At 38.8% G+C, this 19,464-nt stretch overlaps 1 protein-coding gene across 1 annotated transcript; it reads left to right on the forward strand.

The window, feature by feature from the left end:
• The first annotated feature begins 1,429 nt into the window (after positions 1-1,429).
• LOC130965529 (uncharacterized) lies at positions 1,430-3,415 on the forward strand. Its single transcript, XM_057890287.1, has one exon. The coding sequence runs from the start codon at positions 1,430-1,432 to the stop codon at positions 3,413-3,415; it is 1,986 nt and encodes a 661-aa protein (XP_057746270.1).
• Positions 3,416-19,464: the final 16,049 nt, after the last annotated feature.

Genomic DNA, 19,464 nt, shown 5'->3' on the forward strand with positions numbered 1-19,464 from the left:
CGTTAAGACAAATATGGTTATTAAAAAAATTAAAATTAACTTACACACTATTATAATATGTCTTTTTTTTTTCAAAAAGTTCAAAGAATATCTGTAGATACTCAAGAAAATTTGCGTTTCTTGAGAAGAAAACAAAACATGAACTTGCAAAGATGGAGAGAGGACAGGGGCATTTTTTTAACAGGAATGAGGGATGGGAAAGAAGCCCGCCATGCTCTTTCTGAGTGCCCATTACCATATCTAATTAGCAATGGAGATTCAATATAAGCTGATTTGAAAGGGATACATAGACTTCATCTACATTGGACCTTAAGGTAATGAACCTAAGTTAAATTTGGGACCCTAACAATACGCTTAGGTTGATCTTGCTTTCTTTTGAACCGATATTATAACAAATATTATACTATTAAATATTATAATATTTAGTATATGCAATTTGATATATTTACAAGATAATTTTTTATTGACATTAAGAAAGTTTTTTAAGTATTTTTTCTTTTAACTTTAAATATTATTTACTAATATAGCAAAAAAGTAAAAAAAAAACCATAATCACTCACATAATTAAAATAAATAATCCTAATATATACATGACACTACATGTATAAAAAATTATTATATATAATAAATATTTTTTTATTTTTTGTACTGATTATTTATATAATTTATTGCATAATTTTTTCTCTTAATATTTAATAAATTTACGATACAAGATATTATTTATTTTATTTAATATACAAAATAAATAATTTAAGTCATTATCTAAGATAATAAGTATAATAATATAAATATTTACTTACTTATTAGTATTGAAAAAATATATAAATAATATAAATTAATATTTTTTAGTAGAAAAATAATAAGTTAATTATATAATTTTAAAAAATTGTGAATAATTTTTTAAATAATAATAAAAAATAAGATTATTATTTTCACATACTACAAAGTTTATAAAAAAAATTTAACAATAAATCAACTCTTAATAAATTATACATTAGCCCTATCAAAAAAATAAATAATTAATACATTAGATATTTTTAGGGTAAAAAACCATAATAAGCCAACTGACTCCAAAGTTTACGTAAATAAGCCAAAGCAAAAATCGTTTCAGCAATAAGCCAGATCGTATTTTTATATAATTCGAACCAGGTTGGTTCGAACTGTAATTGTGAGTAAATCGAACTAGGACAGTTCGAATTAGTTGTTTTGGGTTGGTAATAAATCAAACCAGCTTGGTTCGAATTAAGAATGAATGTAATTCGAACCAGGTTGGTTTGAATTATAGAGAGAGACGCTTCTGGTGTAATTCGAACCGGGCTGGTTCGAATTACACAAATCATAGTTCGAACCAGACCGGTTCGAATTAGTTTGAGACTGAGCTGTATATATATGGTTCCAAACGTGAGTTAGTCTCATTAGAGGGAGTAAGATGGCTAGTGAGGAGAGTTTTGTGGTTTTGGTGCACCACAGAGGATCTGTCAATAGAAAAACTCGTTCCGGAGTAAAGTTCACAGATAAGAATCCTCTATATATTATCGTAACTTCTACGACGAGTTATGATGACCTTGTTAGCGCTGTACTAATGAAGCTCGGTCTGGAAGGTGCGAAGCGGGTAAAGAAGTTTTTCTATCGCATTCCAGTCACGGTGCTACAGAATACCGTGAAGTATGATTGCTTCACGATTAATAATGATGTGGACTTGCAAGTAATGTTTCTTTGTCGGCGGCAGTTTCCGGAGGTGAGGACACCAGAGTTGTTGGCACGGCTGGTTGATGTGGTATCCAGCTCCGGCGGTTCGAACCAGAATACGAACACTATAGCGAATCCAGCAGGTTCTAGTTCCCGGCCTGCCGTTGCTTCCTCCTCCGTCCCTGTGTACGAACCAGTGGTCCAACCTGTCGCCTCCCCGTCTTTTGCTGTTGACCTCAATGGCACAGAAGGCGACGAGGTAGTGGAAAGGGAAAATTTGCCGAACGCTTTAGTGGGAGTTGCACCTGTTGGCGTTGGAGACGGTTTTTTGGGTGATGAAGAAGATGATGACGTCGAGCCGGATATGATTGACGATGACAACACTGATGATATTGGAGCGAATGGGCCTGTATTGGCGGTAGGTGGTTCTAGCTCTGGCACACAGCAGTATCCACCACATTTTTCCTCGTTGGACTTGGACGCCATGAGACATGAGGGGGTTTTAGGGCACGCTGTTGGATTCGGAGCTAGAGATGCAGAAGGGACTGCTGGTCTGACAGAGTTCCAGGTTGGTCAGCAATTCCCGGATAAAGATGAGGCCCTTTTAAGTTTGACGACTTACAGCATCCGGCAAGGGGTACAGTACAAGGTGGTGGAGTCCGATCACCGCCGGTATGTGGGCAAGTGTTCCGAGTTTGGGAATGGGTGCACATGGTTGATTCGACTGAGTCTCCGGAAGCGCAAGGGCATTTGGGAGGTCAAACGGTACAATGGACCTTACACTTGCCTGGCCACATCCATCTCGAGTGACCACAGGAGTTTGGATTATCATGTGATTTCGGCGTTCATTATGCCAATGGTTAGGGCTGATGCATCCGTGAGCATAAAGGTGCTCCTGAACGCCACGGCAGCGCACTTTGGTTTTAGGCCGACTTACCGGAGGGTTTGGATGGCGAAGCAGAAATCTATTGCCCTCATCTACGGTGACTGGGATGAGTCCTACAACGACCTGCCTAGGTGGGTGTTGGGTGTCCAGCTGACGATGCCCGGTAGTGTTGCGGTCCTTAAGACGAGCCCGGTTCGAGTTGGAGGACAGGTGGACGAGTCTCAAGCGTACTTCCACAGACTTTTCTGGACTTTCCCGCCGTGCATCGAGGCATTCCGTCATTGCAAGCCGCTAGTCAGCATTGACGGCACACATCTGTATGGGAAGTATGGGGGAACGTTGCTCATCGCGATTGCACAGGACGGGAACTCCAACATTCTACCTGTCGCATTCGCACTAGTAGAGGGTGAGAATGCGGAGTCCTGGACATTCTTTCTCTCGCACCTTCGCCAGCACGTGACCTCGCAGCCCGGTCTACTGGTTATATCGGACAGTCACAACGGCATCAAGGCTGCGCTTGAGGCCCCTGACGGCGGTTGGTTACCGCCATCTGCGTACCGTGCATTCTGCATACGACACATAGCGGCTAATTTTGCCCTTACCTTCAAGGGCAAAGACGCTAGGAGGCTCCTAGTGAACGCGACGTATGCGAAGACCGAGGTTGAATTTGATTACTGGTTTGATATTCTGCGATCTGAAGATCCGGCGATGTGTGAGTGGGCGAACCGGATTGATTACTCGTTGTGGACTCAGCATCGTGATGAGGGGCGGAGATTCGGTCACATGACGATGAACATCTCGGAGTGTGTGAACTCTATCCTCAAGGGGGTCAGAATCTAAAAAGGTTCACCCAATTATGTGTCTGTGGCATGTATGTATCCGGTGGTAATACTGGAAGACAGAGTGCTTTGCGCCACAGCCAAGACTCATACACTAGCTATGTTCAAGAATCATTATACTTAACTAGGAGAATCAATAACACTATCTGAGTTCTGAGTTCTTATAGATGCCAATCATTCTGAACTTCAAAGGATAGAGTGAGATGCCAAAACTGTTCGGAGGCAAAAAGCTACTAGTCCCGCTCATCTAATTGGAACTATGTTTCTTTGATATTTTGGAGTCTATAGTATATTCTCTTCTTTTTATCCTATTTTGATTTTCAGTTGCTTGGGGACAAGCAACAATTTAAGTTTGGTGTTGTGATGAGCGGATAATTTGTACCCTTTTTGGCATTGTTTTTAGTATGTTTTTAGTATATTCTAGTTAGTTTTTAGTATATTTTTATTAGTTTTTAGTTAAAATTCACTTTTCTAGACTTTACTATGAGTTTGTGTGTTTTTCTGTGATTTCAGGTATTTTCTGGCTGAAATTGAGGGTCCTGAGCAAAAATCTGATTCAGAGACTGAAAAGGACTGCAGATGCTGTTGGATTCTGACCTCCCTGCATTTGAAGTGGATTTTCTGGAGATACAGAAGCCCAATTGGCGCGCTCTCAATGGCGTTGGAAAGTAGACATCCTGGGCTTTCCAGCAATATATGATAGTCCATACTTTTCCCAAGATTTGATGGCCCAAACCGGCGTGGCAAATCAGCCTCAGAAATTCCAGCGTTTAACGCTGGAACTGGCATAAAACTTGGAGTTAAACGCCCAAACTGGCATGAAAGCTGGCGTTTAACTCCAGAAAAGGTCTCTACACTTGAAAGCTTTAATGCTCAGCCCAAGCACACACCAAGTGGGCCCGGAAGTGGATTTTTCTGTCATTTACTCATTTCTGTAAACCTTAGGTTACTAGTTTACTATTAATAGGATCTTTTGACATTGTATCTGTACCTGATGACACTTTACACGTTTCTTTGTGTACTTTCCACGGTATGAGTCTCTAAACCCCATGGTTGGGGGTGAGGAGCTCTGCTGTGTCTTGATGGATTAATGCAATTACTACTGTTTCTTATTCAATCATGCTTGCTTCCATTCTAAGATATCACTTGTTCTTAACCCGGATGAATGTGATGATCCGTGACACTCATCATATTCTCAACTATGAACGTGTGCCTGACAACCACCTCCGTTCTACCTTAGATTGAGTAGATATCTCTTGGATTCCTTAATCAGAATCTTCGTGGTATAAGCTAGAATTGATGGCGGCATTCAAGAGAATCCGGAAGGTCTAAACCTTGTCTGTGGTATTCTGAGTAGGATTCAATGATTGAATGACTGTGACGTGCTTCAAACTCCTAGCAGGCGGGGCGTTAGTGACAGACGCAAAAGAATCAATGGATTCTATTCCGGCCTGACCGAGAACCGACAGATGATTAGCCATGCTGTGACAGAGCATAGGAACGTTTTCACTGAGAGGATGGGAGGTAGCCACTGACAACGGTGAAACCCTACATACAGCTTGCCATGCAAGGAGCCTTGCGTGTTTGATGAAGAAAACAGTAGGAAAGCAGAGATTCAGAAGACGGAGCATCTTCAAAACCCCAACCTATTCTCCATTACTGCATAACAAGTACTTATTTCATGTTCTGTTGCTTTTCACAATCAATCCTGATAATTTCTGATATCCTGACTAAGATTTACAAGATAACCATAGCTTGCTTCAAGCCGAAAATCCCCGTGGGATCGACCCTTGCTCACGCAAGGTATTACTTGGACGACCCAGTGCACTTGCTGGTTAGTTGTGCGGAGTTGCAAAAGTGTGATTGCAATTTCGTGCACCAAGTTTTTGGCGCCGTTGCCGGGGATTGTTCGAGTTTGGACAACTGACGGCTTATCTTGTTGCTTAGATTAGGACTGTTTTGTTTTTAATCGGTTTAGAGTCTTTTAGTTGAGTCTAGTTTCATATTCTAAGTTTGGTGTCAATTGCATGCTTTTGCTTTTCTTTTAATTTTCGATTTTGCATGTCCTTAGTCCCTTTTTGATCCGTAAAAGTTCTAAGTTTAGTGTCCTCTTTGTGTTTTTTCCTTAAAATTTTCGAAAAATTAGTGTTTGATTTTCTAAAAATTTTAAGTTTGGTGTCTTTTTGTGTTTTTCTCTTTCCTCTTTTCAAAAATCAAATCTTTTTCATAAAAATTTTTTCAATCATATCTTTTTAATTGCTATTTTCAAAATCTTTTTAATTACTTAATTGATTCAGTTCTCAATTTGCTTTGATCTTATTTTCTTTTTTTTTTGATTTTCGAATTTTTATTTTAATTTTCTTTTGTTTTATTTTATTTTTTTTCGTTTAATTAAAAAAAAAACAAAATTTATCTGTTTGCAATCATTATCATCTCCCTTTTGTCCATTATGGACCTAAGTGGGAGTGATCAGTCCAAAAGGACTCTGGGGTCATATGCTAACCCCATTACAGCTGCATATGGGAGTAGCATCTGTACACCTCCCATCAAAGCAAGCAGCTTTGAGCTAAATCCTCAACTCATTATCATAGTGCAGCAAAATTGCCAGTATTCCGGTCTTCCACAGGAAGAACCTACTGAGTTTCTGGCACAGTTCTTACAAATTGCTGACACAGTACATGATAAAGAGGTGGATCAGGATGTCTACAGACTATTACTGTTTCCATTTGCTGTAAAAGATCAAGCTAAAAGGTGGTTGAATAACCAACCTACAACAAGCATAAAGACATGGAAACAGTTATCAGACAAATTCCTGAATCATTTTTACCCTCCAAAGAGGATGACACAGCTAAGGCTGGACATCCAAGGCTTTAAACAAGAGGATAATGAATCCCTTTATAATGCCTGGGAGAGGTATAGAGGTATGCTAAGAAAATGCCCTTCTGAAATATTTTCAGAGTGGGTACAGTTAGACATCTTCTACTATGGGCTTACAGAAAAAGCTCAGATGTCTTTAGACCACTCAACTGGTGGATCTATACACATGAGGAAGACAATTGAAGAGGCTCAAGAGCTTATAGACACTGTTGCTAGAAACCAATATTTATACTCTAGCAATGAGTTCTCTCCAAAAGAGGAAGTCATGGCAGTAATCACTAATCCTAATCCTCAAGAACAGATGATTGAGCTTAATCAACAATTGCTCCTGATGACAGAACAGTTAGCAAAATTTAAAGAGATGCTCCATGAAACTAAAGTTGCTAACAAGAACATAGAACTGCAGTTGAATCAAGCAAAACAGCAAATATCCAAACAGATAACAGAAGAGTGTCAAGCAGTTCAACTGAGGAGTGGGAAGATCCTGAACAACACCACTCAAAAGAGCAAAAAGTCAAATAAGGAACAATTGACAGAGGATAACCAAACCACTGTTCAAAATCCCTCTGAGGACAGTAAGAGCTCAGAGAGGAATGCTAGTGGCGTTCAAACGCCAGAAAGGGAGGGAAAGCTGGCGTTAAACGCCCATTCCCTGCCCAGTTCTGGCGTTCAAACGCCAGAAAAGGGGGAAAAGTTGGCGTTTAACGCCCATTTTCCACCCAATCCTGGCGTTCAGACGCCAAGGGAGGATCAGACACCTGAGAGTGCTGACAGTAATCCCTCTAAAAAGGCTTCTCCAACCACCTCTGTAAGGAATAAACCTGCAGCAACTAAGGTTGAAGAATATAAAGCCAGGATGCCTTATCCTCAGAAACTCCGCCAAGCGGAACAGGATAAGCAATTTGCCCGCTTTGCAGACTATCTAAGGACTCTTGAAATCAAGATTCCGTTTGCAGAGGCACTTGAGCAAATACCTTCTTATGCTAAGTTCATGAAAGAGATCTTAAGTCACAAGAAGGATTGGAGAGAAACTGAAAAAGTATTTCTCACTGAAGAATGCAGTGCAGTCATTCTGAAAAGCTTACCAGAAAAGCTTCAAGATCCAGGAAGCTTTATGATACCATGCACATTAGAAGGCGCTTGCACCAAGACAGCCCTATGTGATCTTGGAGCAAGCATCAATCTAATACCTGCATCCACTATTAGAAAGCTTGGGTTGACTGGAGAAGTCAAACCAACCCGGATATGCCTCCAACTTGCTGATGGCTCCATTAAATATCCATCAGGCATAATTGAGGACATGATTGTCAAGGTTGGGCCATTTGCCTTTCCAACTGACTTTGTAGTGCTGGAAATGGAGGAGCACAAGAGTGCAACTCTTATTCTAGGAAGACCTTTCCTAGCAACTGGACGAACTCTCATTGATGTACAAAAAGGGGAAATAACCCTGAGAGTCAATGAGGATGAGTTCAAGTTGAATGTTGTCAAAGCTATGCAGCATCCAGACACATCAAATGACTGCATGAGCACTGATATTATTGACTCTTTGGTGGAGGAGGTCAATATGACTGAAAGTCTTGAATCAGAGCTGGATGACATCTTTAAAGATGTTCAGCCTGATTTGGAGGAACTAAAGGAAATAAAAGAAATTCTGAAAATTCCTCAGGAAGAAGATAAGCCTCCTAAACCAGAGCTCAAGCCACTACCACCATCCCTGAAATATGCATTTCTGGGAGAAGGTGACACTTTTCCAGTGATCATAAGCTCTGCTCTAAATCCACAGGAAGAGGAAGCACTAATTCAAGTGCTAAGGACACACAAGACAGCTCTTGGGTGGTCCATAAGTGATCTTAAGGGCATTAGCCCAGCAAGATGCATGCACAAGATCCTATTGGAGGATGATGCTAAGCCAGTGGTTCAACCACAAAGGCGGCTAAATCCAGCCATGAAGGAGGTGGTGCAGAAAGAGGTCACTAAGTTACTAGAGGCTGGGATTATTTATCCTATTTCTGATAGCCCCTGGGTGAGCCCTGTCCACGTTGTCCCTAAGAAGGGAGGCATGACAGTGGTTCATAATGAAAAGAATGAACTAGTTCCTACAAGAACAGTTACAGGGTGGCGCATGTGTATTGACTACAGAAGGCTCAATACAGTCACCAGAAAGGATCATTTTTCTTTACCATTCATAGACCAGATGCTAGAGAGACTAGCAGGTCATGAATACTACTACTTTTTGGATGGCTACTCAGGTTATAACCAAATTGTAGTAGATCCTCAGGACCAAGAGAAAACAGCATTTACATGTCCTTCTGGAGTATTTGCCTACAGAAGGATGCCTTTTGGTCTGTGCAATGCACCTGCAACCTTTCAGAGGTGCATGCTCTCTATCTTCTCAGATATGGTAGAGAAATTTCTGGAAGTCTTCATGGATGACTTTTCAGTATTTGGAGACTCATTCAGCTCCTGCCTTAACCATCTAGCACTTGTTCTGAAAAGATGCCAAGAGACCAACCTAGTTTTAAACTGGGAAAAATGTCACTTTATGGTGACTGAAGGAATTGTCCTTGGGCATAAAATTTCAAACAAAGGAATAGAGGTGGATCAAGCTAAAGTTGAAGTAATTGAAAAATTACCACCACCTACCAATGTTAAGGCAATCAGAAGCTTTCTGGGGCATGCAGGATTCTACAGAAGGTTTATAAAGGATTTTTCAAAAATTGCCAAACCTCTGAGTAATCTGCTAGCTGCTGACACTCCATTTATTTTTGATAATGAGTGTCTGCAGGCGTTTGAAACTCTGAAAGCTAAGCTGGTCACAGCACCAGTCATCTCTGCACCAGACTGGACATTACCATTTGAACTAATGTGTGATGCCAGTGACCATGCCATTGGTGCAGTACTGGGACAAAGGCATGGTAAGCTTCTGCACGTCATTTATTATGGCAGCCGTATTCTAAATGATGCACAGAAGAACTACACAACCACAGAAAAGGAGTTACTTGCAGTGGTTTATGCCCTTGACAAGTTCAGATCTTATTTAGTATGATCAAAAGTGATTGTGTACACTGACCATGCTGCTCTTAAATATCTACTCACAAAGCAGGATTCAAAACCCAGGCTCATAAGATGGGTGTTGCTTCTGCAGGAGTTTGATATAGAAATAAGAGACAGAAAAGGGACAGAGAATCAAGTAGCTGATCACCTGTCCCGGATAGAACCAGTAGCAGGAGCATCTCTCCCTCCTACTGAGATCTCTAAAGCCTTTCCAGATGAGCAATTATTTGCTATTCAGGAAGCTCCGTGGCTTGCAGACAGTGCAAACTATAAGACTCAAGGTTCTCTTTCTGTAACCATGGAGTGGAAGCATGAAGAGCTTCTCTCAAAACAGAGTCAAACAGAGCCCCCACAGTCAAACTCTAAGTTTGGTGTTGGGAGGTTCCAACATTGCTATGAGCCTCCGTGAGGCTCCATAAGGGCCCACTGTCAAGCTACTGACATTAAAGAAGCGCTTGTTGGGAGGCAACCCAATGTTATATTTTATCTAATTTCCTTTGTTATTTTATGTTTTTTATAGGTTGATGATCATGAGAAGTCACAAAATCAATTGAAAAAGCAAAAACAGAAAGAAAAACAGGAAGAAAAACAGCACACCCTGGAGGAAGAAATCACTGGCGTTTAAACGCCAGTGAGGCTAGCAGATGGGCGTTTAACGCCCAGTCTGGCACCATTCTGGGCGTTTAACGCCAGAAAGGGGCACCAGACTGGCGTTAAACGCCAGGAAAGGGCAAGAACCTGGCGTTAAACGCCAGAAATGGGCACCAGCCCGGCGTTTAACGCCAGATTTGGCACAGAACGCAAATTTTCTTGCCACTTGGTGCAGGGATGACTTTTCCTTGACACCTCAGGATCTGTGGACCCCACAGGATCCCTACCAACCCCACCACCCTCTCTCTGCTTCACCCATTCACCACTCACATCCATCCTTCATAAAACCCCACCTACCTCACCATTCAAATTCAAACCACTTAACCTCCCAAACCCACCCATAATGGCCGAACCACAAAAGCCACCTCCCTCTCCTCTATTTCTTCTTCTTCTACTCCCTTCTTTCTTCTTTTGCTCGAGGACGAGCAAACCTTTTAAGTTTGGTGTGGTAAAAGCATTGCTTTTTGTTTTTCCATAACCATTTATGGCATCCAAGGCCGGAGAAACCTCTAGAAAGAGGAAAGGAAAGGCAAAAGCTTCCACCTCCGAGTCATGGGAGATGGAGAGATTCATCTCAAGGGTGCATCAAGACCACTTCTATGAAGTTGTGACCATGAAGAAGGGTCAACTTTGATCAAAGGTTGGACCAAGTCTTCACAGACATTTGTGAAGAGGGTGCTCAATGGAAGAGAGATTCAAGAGGAAAGCCGGTTCAACTGAGAAGGCATGACCTCAAGCCCATCACTAAGAAAAGGATGGAGCAAACAAGAGACCCCCCCTCATCATGAGATCCCTGAGATGCCTCAATGGATGCACTTTCCTCCAGAAGACTATTGGGAGCAACTGAACACCTCCCCAGGAGAATTGAGTTCCAACATGGGACAACTAAGGGTGGAGCACCAAGAACATTCCATCCTCCTCCATGAAATTAGAGAAGATCAAAGAATCATGAGAGAGGAGCAACAAAGACAAGGAAGAGACATTGAGGAGCTCAAGCACTCCATAAGACCTTCAAGAGGAAGAACAAGCCGCCATCACTAAGGTGGACCCGTTCTTTAATCTCCTTGTTCTTTATTTTCCTGTTTTTTTTCGAAAATTTATGCTTATGTTTGTCCATGTTTGTGTCGTATGATCATTAGTGTCTTAGTGTCTATGCCTTAAAGTTATGAATGTCCTATGAATCCATCACCTTTCTTAAATGAAAACTATTTTTATCACAAAAGAACAAGAAGTACAGGATTTCGAATTCATCTTTAAAACTAGCTTAATTAGTTTGATGTGGTGACAATACTTTTTGTTTTCTGAATGTATGCTTGAACAGTGCATATGTCTTTTGAATTTGTTGTTTTAAGAATGTTAAAATTGTTGGCTCTTGAAAGAATGATGGAAAAGGAGAACTGTTATTGAGGATCTGAAAAATCATCAAAGTGATTCTTGAAGCAAGAAAAAGCAGTGAACAAAAAAAAATTTTTCGAAAAAAAAAAAGAGAAAAGAAAAAAATAAAGTTGTGAACCAAGGCAAAAAGAGTGTGCTTAAGAACCCTGGACACCTCTAATTGGGGACTCTAGCAAAGCTGAGTCTGTGGCATGTATGTATCCGGTGGTAATACTGGAAGACAGAGTGCTTTGCGCCACAGCCAAGACTCATACACTAGCTATGTTCAAGAATCATTATACTTAACTAGGAGAATCAATAACACTATCTGAGTTCTGAGTTCTTATAGATGCCAATCATTCTGAACTTCAAAGGATAGAGTGAGATGCCAAAACTGTTCGGAGGCAAAAAGCTACTAGTCCCGCTCATCTAATTGGAACTATGTTTCTTTGATATTTTGGAGTCTATAGTATATTCTCTTCTTTTTATCCTATTTTGATTTTCAGTTGCTTGGGGACAAGCAATAATTTAAGTTTGGTGTTGTGATGAGCGGATAATTTGTACCCTTTTTGGCATTGTTTTTAGTATGTTTTTAGTATATTCTAGTTAGTTTTTAGTATATTTTTATTAGTTTTTAGTTAAAATTCACTTTTCTGGACTTTACTATGAGTTTGTGTGTTTTTCTGTGATTTCAGGTATTTTCTGGCTGAAATTGAGGGTCCTGAGCAAAAATCTGATTCAGAGACTGAAAAGGACTGCAGATGCTGTTGGATTCTGACCTCCCTGCATTCGAAGTGGATTTTCTGGAGCTACAGAAGCCCAATTGGCGCTCTCTCAACGGCGTTGGAAAGTAGACATCCTGGGCTTTCCAGCAATATATGATAGTCCATACTTTGCCCAAGATTTGATGGCCCAAACCGGCGTGGCAAATCAGCCTCAGAAATTCCAGCGTTTAACGCTGGAACTGGCATAAAACTTGGAGTTAAACGCCCAAACTGGCATGAAAGCTGGCGTTTAACTCCAGAAAAGGTCTCTACACTTGAAAGCTTCAATGCTCAGCCCAAGCACACACCAAGTGGGCCCGGAAGTGGATTTTTCTGTCATTTACTCATTTCTGTAAACCTTAGGTTACTAGTTTACTATTAATAGGATCTTTTGACATTGTATCTGTACCTGATGACACTTTACACGTTTCTTTGTGTACTTTCCACGGTATGAGTCTCTAAACCCCATGGTTGGGGGTGAGGAGCTCTGCTGTGTCTTGATGGATTAATGCAATTACTACTATTTCTTATTCAATCATGCTTGCTTCCATTCTAAGATATCACTTGTTCTTAACCCGGATGAATGTGATGATCCGTGACACTCATCATATTCTCAACTATGAACGTGTGCCTGACAACCACCTCCGTTCTACCTTAGATTGAGTAGATATCTCTTGGATTCCTTAATCAGAATCTTCGTGGTATAAGCTAGAATTGATGGCGGCATTCAAGAGAATCCGGAAGGTCTAAACCTTGTCTGTGGTATTCTGAGTAGGATTCAATGATTGAATGACTGTGACGTGCTTCAAACTCCTAGCAGGCGGGGCGTTAGTGACAGACGCAAAAGAATCAATGGATTCTATTCCGGCCTGACCGAGAACCGACAGATGATTAGCCATGCTGTGACAGAGCATAGGAACGTTTTCACTGAGAGGATGGGAGGTAGCCACTGACAACGGTAAAACCCTACATACAGCTTGTCATGGAAGGAGCCTTGCGTGTTTAATGAAGAAGACAGTAGGAAAGCAGAGATTCAGAAGATGGAGCATCTCCAAAACCCCAACCTATTCTCCATTACTGCATAACAAGTACTTATTTCATGTTCTGTTGCTTTTCACAATCAATCCTGATAATTTCTGATATCCTGACTAAGATTTACAAGATAACCATAGCTTGCTTCAAGCCGACAATCTCCGTGGGATCGACCCTTGCTCACGCAAGGTATTACTTGGACGACCCAGTGCACTTGCTGGTTAGTTGTGCGGAGTTGCAAAAGTGTGATTGCAATTTCGTGCACCAGAAGCCATCTGATGTGAATCCGGTTCCCTGACTTGTCCGCAAACAGCTGCGTGCCCAATAACATCATGATGTACGCACGGGAATATCGGCGCACAATCTCATCATCTGCATCCTCAGGGCACTCACCGAAAGTCTCCTGAAACCAGCTGCAGTTCACTGCGTACTTCTGAACCTGACTGGGAGGAGGTATAACTCCGAGCAACTCCTGGAACTAGACCCAGGCTGGACGGCCACCCTCGATGTATATATGGAACTCTGACAAGCACCCGCTCACGTAACGGCCGTCCACTGGCAAACCCAGCTGGTATGCCACGTCCTGGAGTGTGATCGTGCACTCTCCGAACGGCATATAGAACGTGTGCGTCTCGGGACGCCATCGCTCCACGAATGCACTGACAAGGGCCTCGTCTAGCCGGAACCATCGGTCGTTCAGCCTTGCAAGATGGTATAGACCTGCCATCTGCAAGTACGGAACGTATCTGTCATCAAGTCGCATGCCCTGCTGCCGCCGCATGCTCCTAATGCATCGCTGGGGCTGCGCACAAAATGAACCGCATAGTTAGAACCAGCTTAAAAACCAACCACAACCGTAAGCAGCACGATAAATCATCAACAAACCATTCTGCTAAATAAAACCATATAACATTACATGAAAGATAAGCAACTGGAAAACAAATCCATAGACCGCACAACTAAACCGCTAAGATAAACCAGCCTAACGAGATCCACTAACAAGAAACAGCTTAACTAAACCGGTTTACGTAAAAGAGCTAGGGTAAAACAACTACCATAAAAAAAGTCAAACAAATCACCAACATAAAACCACTAACGAAAACCACCTACCCTAAATCACTAACATAAACCGTTTGCATAAACCACTCGCAAAAACCGTTAACATAAACCACCAACATAAACCACCAACAGAAACCACTAACTTAAACCACTAGCATAAACCACTAACTTAAACCGCTAACTTAAACCACTAACATAAATCACCTACATAAACTACTAACATAAACCACTAACATAAACCACCATCTAACCCACATGCAAAACCACTAAGGCACAAATACCGCTAGAATCAAAAATATTTCCGTACTAACCTCCTCGTTGATGACCCCGGCTATATGAGCGACTCCGTCCAAGCGATATAACCGTGCCGGATCGTCCCCCATGAGCAGAGTATTTCGTTCAGGTCTTCCTCGGAGAGAATCTGGGTCGTTTTTTCTGAGATTTTGTGGGGTAGGGGGAGGAATAATAGTTCGAATGAGGGTGATTCGAACTCCTTATATAGCCAAATCACCCCTAATTCGAACCACCTTGGTTCGATTTATGAAGGAGCGCTCCAAGGGTAATTCGAACCAGCTTGGTTCGAATTACATGCGTTGCACACTTGGCTATAGTTCGAACTAGCCTAGTTCGAATTACATGGGATTGGAGTTCGAACCACCTTGGTTCGAATTACATTGAAAGCTCCACTTCCCTAATTCGAACCACCCTGGTTCGATTTATTCATGTTTGTAGTTCGAACCATCCTGGTTCGAATTACATAAAAATAGCGTCTGGCTTATTGCTGAAACGATTTTCAGTTTGGCGTATTTACGTTACACCATTCTTGATGTGGCTTATTAAGGTTTTTTGCCCATATTTTTATTTACATACTAATATATATTATTGATTATTAAATTATAATTAATTTTTAACCTATTTTTTGGTTATTAAAATTTAAATAATCGAAATCATTAAATTCTATATATTTTACACCTAACTGATTCTATTTTGTTATTGAAATTAAAAAAAGAGATAAGTTGTTAATTAATTCTAAATTCAAATATGGGAAAGAAAATTAAAAAAAATTGATTTTGAATTTTATTTCACTAACCATAATTAATTTTAAGATAAGAAATTACATTGTATATCATATTGTAGGATAGTATGATCATTTGTTATTTTTTAATGGCAAATATTGTCAAATAAAATTTTATAATAATTAAAAAATATATATTTACCAATATAGAAAATACTAATTTATTTTTCAATAAAATAAATTATATATTGAATAACAAAAATTGTTATTGATTTTTTTTTCACACTAACTAATACTCAACAGGAATATTCTGGTAATATTACAAAAAAATATTAATCAATCTAATAGCTTTTGTAACGACACAAGTCTATAAACTTGAAAATTATGTCATAAAATATGATTGTTTTTACTTCAAAAATGAATACGATACCAATAAATAAAATTGTCCCAAGTACATTTTAACAAAGGTAAATCTCCATAAGTATTGCTATTAATGAGAAATTGTTTTGCTTTAAAAAAAATACTATTTTTTTTATAGATTTCTAACTCCGTAGGTCGAAGACTAATTCACCACATATTGATGTTCTATTCATTAAGGGTCTATCGCTAGCCAATGAATTATTACACATAAAATATAATTCAAATTTTAAATACTTACTTAAGTAGACAAATGGGACGATGACTTAACTAACTTAAATTGATTAAAAAATACTAATTATTTTTAATATTTTAAGTTATAAAATATTTATAATAATAATTATTATATATTTTTTGTTTAAATTTTTAATAAAAAATTTTATATAATTTTATGTGTGCGGTACACAAAAACATACCCTAATTAATTAATTAATTGTGATAATAAATAACTTCAAAAGAAATGAAAAGAAAAAAAGAAAGACCTTCCGCTAATTAAATAAATGCATAAGTCAATTAGTCATTGACCTACAAAAGAAAAAAAAAAAGATTAGAAAGGATTAAAAAATTATAAATGTAATTATTAAATTTCTAAACACAGTGCACTAAGCCTAAAACACAGCCACTGAAAACCTATATAAGAATGCGAAACTCTTCTCAACCTCACTCCTCAATTGCACTTCCTAGTTCCTACATTCGTTGTGATTTCTCAATAAGGGTTTCTTGTTCCTCTTAAATTTGGTTTTCTGTGGTACTATTATTCTTTATTTTCTCTTCTTCTTTTCCAATTACTGGGTTCTTTCTTTCTCTGCTATAACTTTGAATAATGGGATCAAGGCTCTACTGTGGCTGAATTTCGGAGGCTCGGTTCAGCAAAATTTCTACGGTAAAGGCGAGGGGAATTGTTGGTGCTTTTGCAAAATTTGATTGATTAGGGTTTTAAAGAATGCATGAATCAACAATGGTGAGTGAAGAAACTTGATTATCTGCACGTTTCGGTAATGGGGATGATTCCCCTTTTTTTTGTTGGTTCTCTTTATAAAGATGTCTCTCCCCCCACTCTTTCCCTTCCCCCGAAAATCTTTTGCCTTTTGGTGCTTAACGTCGGAATCCATTATAAAGATGGCTTTTTTTTGTGCAAGAAAAGAAAAAAGGATTTGCTTTTTTATTATGTTGTTACTTCTAGATTATCTTGGGAATGAATTGGTTTTGGACAAGTTGGTTTTTCTGTGATTGAATTACGGACAATTGAGTTTTGCCATTTGATAGTTCTTGGATGCACTGTTTTCTCTCTTATGGACTTTGAATTTATTTCAATTCTACCTTGCATAATGTATGTTTGAGCCTTTTGGAAAAAGAATTTGTGGCAGAATGATATGTGATTGACTTTTACAGCATGACAAACTTAGTTGCAGAATTTTTTCAATTCTTTGCGATGATTTTTTTTTACTATGTGATCATGTAACATGTTGTCCCTTGAAAAGTTGTGTATTGATTTGTTGATGATAAAATTGTGCGATAATGTCCATGATGCATATGATCCTAGAAAACTGAAATGTGTGGAAGGGTAATATAGTTGGCTTTTTCTGTCCAATTATATTGAAACGTAACCATATATGTGGCCCTATGAATTGTGATGAAGGATTATAGTCCTTGTGACCCGATAAAATCATTTTGTTGAAGGATTTTAGTCCTTATGACGTGATAGAATTAGATAAGATGATATGTGTGGCCCTACGAAATTGAATTGTGGCAAAGTATTTTAGTCCCTATGACTCAAGAAAATCGGATACAATCATTTGTGGTCCTACGAAATTGAATTTTGATGAAGGATCATAGTCCCTATGACCCGAAAAACTCAGATATAATGATGCGTGGCCCTATGAAATTGAATTGTGGCAAAGGATCTTAGTCGCTATGACCCGACCCGAAAATATCGGATATAATGATGTGTGGCCCTATGAAATTGAATTGTGGTGAACGATCTTAGTCTCTATGACCTGAGTATATTGGATATGATGATATGATTGACCCTTATGTTGCAAAATGATGTTATTTGGCTTTTTTTGACCCATGAATATTGAAGTTTGATAGTAAACCCTATGAGCTTAAAATTTGGCGAAGGGTTCCTGGCTCCAAATGTGGTGAAGGATCTCTTGTGTCCAAAATACTGTCTTTTTTCTCTCTGATGTTTCTTGTTGATGCTTTGAAATTTATCAGAAGAGTGAACAGTAAAATCTGATTTTACGCAAGTAGCTTTGCACAAGCTGCTCAAGCGTTGAAAGATGAGATAATTATTTTGTCGAAAATGTTAGACAAACAGAAAATAATTGAGTGACTGAATTCATTGTCAATTTGTGTTTTACAAAATTGTGTGCAAATCGTTGCTCTTATTGAATATATTCATGTCCAAAAAAGAAAAAGGTTTGCTTTCGATTATTGGTGTTATTTTTTTATCTTGGGGATGAGTTAGTTTTTGAAAGGTTGGTTTTTTTTCATTTCCCCAACTATTTTTCTGTTATTAAGGACAGTTGAGTTTTGCCATTTGATAGTTCTAGGGATGGACTGTTTTCTCTGTTATTTTTATCATTTGGATATGACTCTGGACTTTGAATTTATTTTAATTCTACCTTGCACAATGTATGTTTGAGCGTTTGGAAAATGAATTTGTTGCAGAATGATATAGGACTGACTTTTTTAGTGGCTAACAAATTACCCTCTTGAAAGAAAAGACATATGCACAGCATAGGTGACACCAAAAATATGTCCATGCATTAAACCATACATAATCTATTAGTAGATATGCTTTAGACTTATACATGCATTGAATTCCTTCTATTTTGTTGGATAAAGATTCATACAACAGTTAGATTCGTTTTGATTATTCTGAATTTTTGTAAGAATCATTGTATCATACCAAGAAAGACCAAAAGTGGAAAGTTTGATAATGGTTTTAGCTTCATACTCATGACAGTTGTTATACAAGTTACTGGCCCGTCTATTTGGCTATTTTGGATCTAAAGTTTATTTGATTTGTTAAACTGACATTATTGGAAAGAAGGAAATATAGCAATGAATAAGTGGATTAAGATATCTTCAAATGCTTTTGTGGTGAATATGGATCAGTGAGGAACCAGTCACTTGCATAAAATTTTGTTGTGGCCCTCAAACCAAACATGTGAGTATGCTGCGTGACTCAAAATTGAGGAATCATCTGTCATAGAAAAAATGGGGCCTCAGTCACATTAGCTGATAGCAGCAAACAAATGTAACTCATCACACAATGTTAACATCAAATTATGGAATACAACTGGATTAGTGGTTCAATCTCAATTGTAATTTCAGAGGCCACATTTTAGTGACCACTATGTACAAACTGGGAAGGGTCCACAGAGATTTCAAAGACAGATAAAAATAAAGTGGGACATGGCAAATACAGGGACTGATCCTGGAAGCTGTTTAATCATCCTACAGTGATAATTGGATAATTGAACTAACAAAAAACGTTCACATTATTAAAACTAATATTATGCAAATTCATACTTAGTTACTGTTTTTCTTATAATAACCTTTTACTTATAAGTACATCATCATATTAAATCATGAAAGTTATCTGCTGCTTTCCTTTTCTTTTATTGTAAACCAGATCATGAAAATTGATTTTATGAACCACACTTTCAGCTTATTATTGCCTTTGAACTTAACAGTGCATTTAGATTTAAGGAGAAAATGGGAGACATTTGTTTATGTGCATAAATTTCTCATTGAGTTTCATAGTAGGATACAAAAATGGAGAAAATCTTTCTCAGG

This window comes from Arachis stenosperma, chromosome 3, assembly GCF_014773155.1.
Source record: "Arachis stenosperma cultivar V10309 chromosome 3, arast.V10309.gnm1.PFL2, whole genome shotgun sequence".
In the NCBI taxonomy this organism is placed as follows: domain Eukaryota; kingdom Viridiplantae; phylum Streptophyta; class Magnoliopsida; order Fabales; family Fabaceae; genus Arachis; species Arachis stenosperma.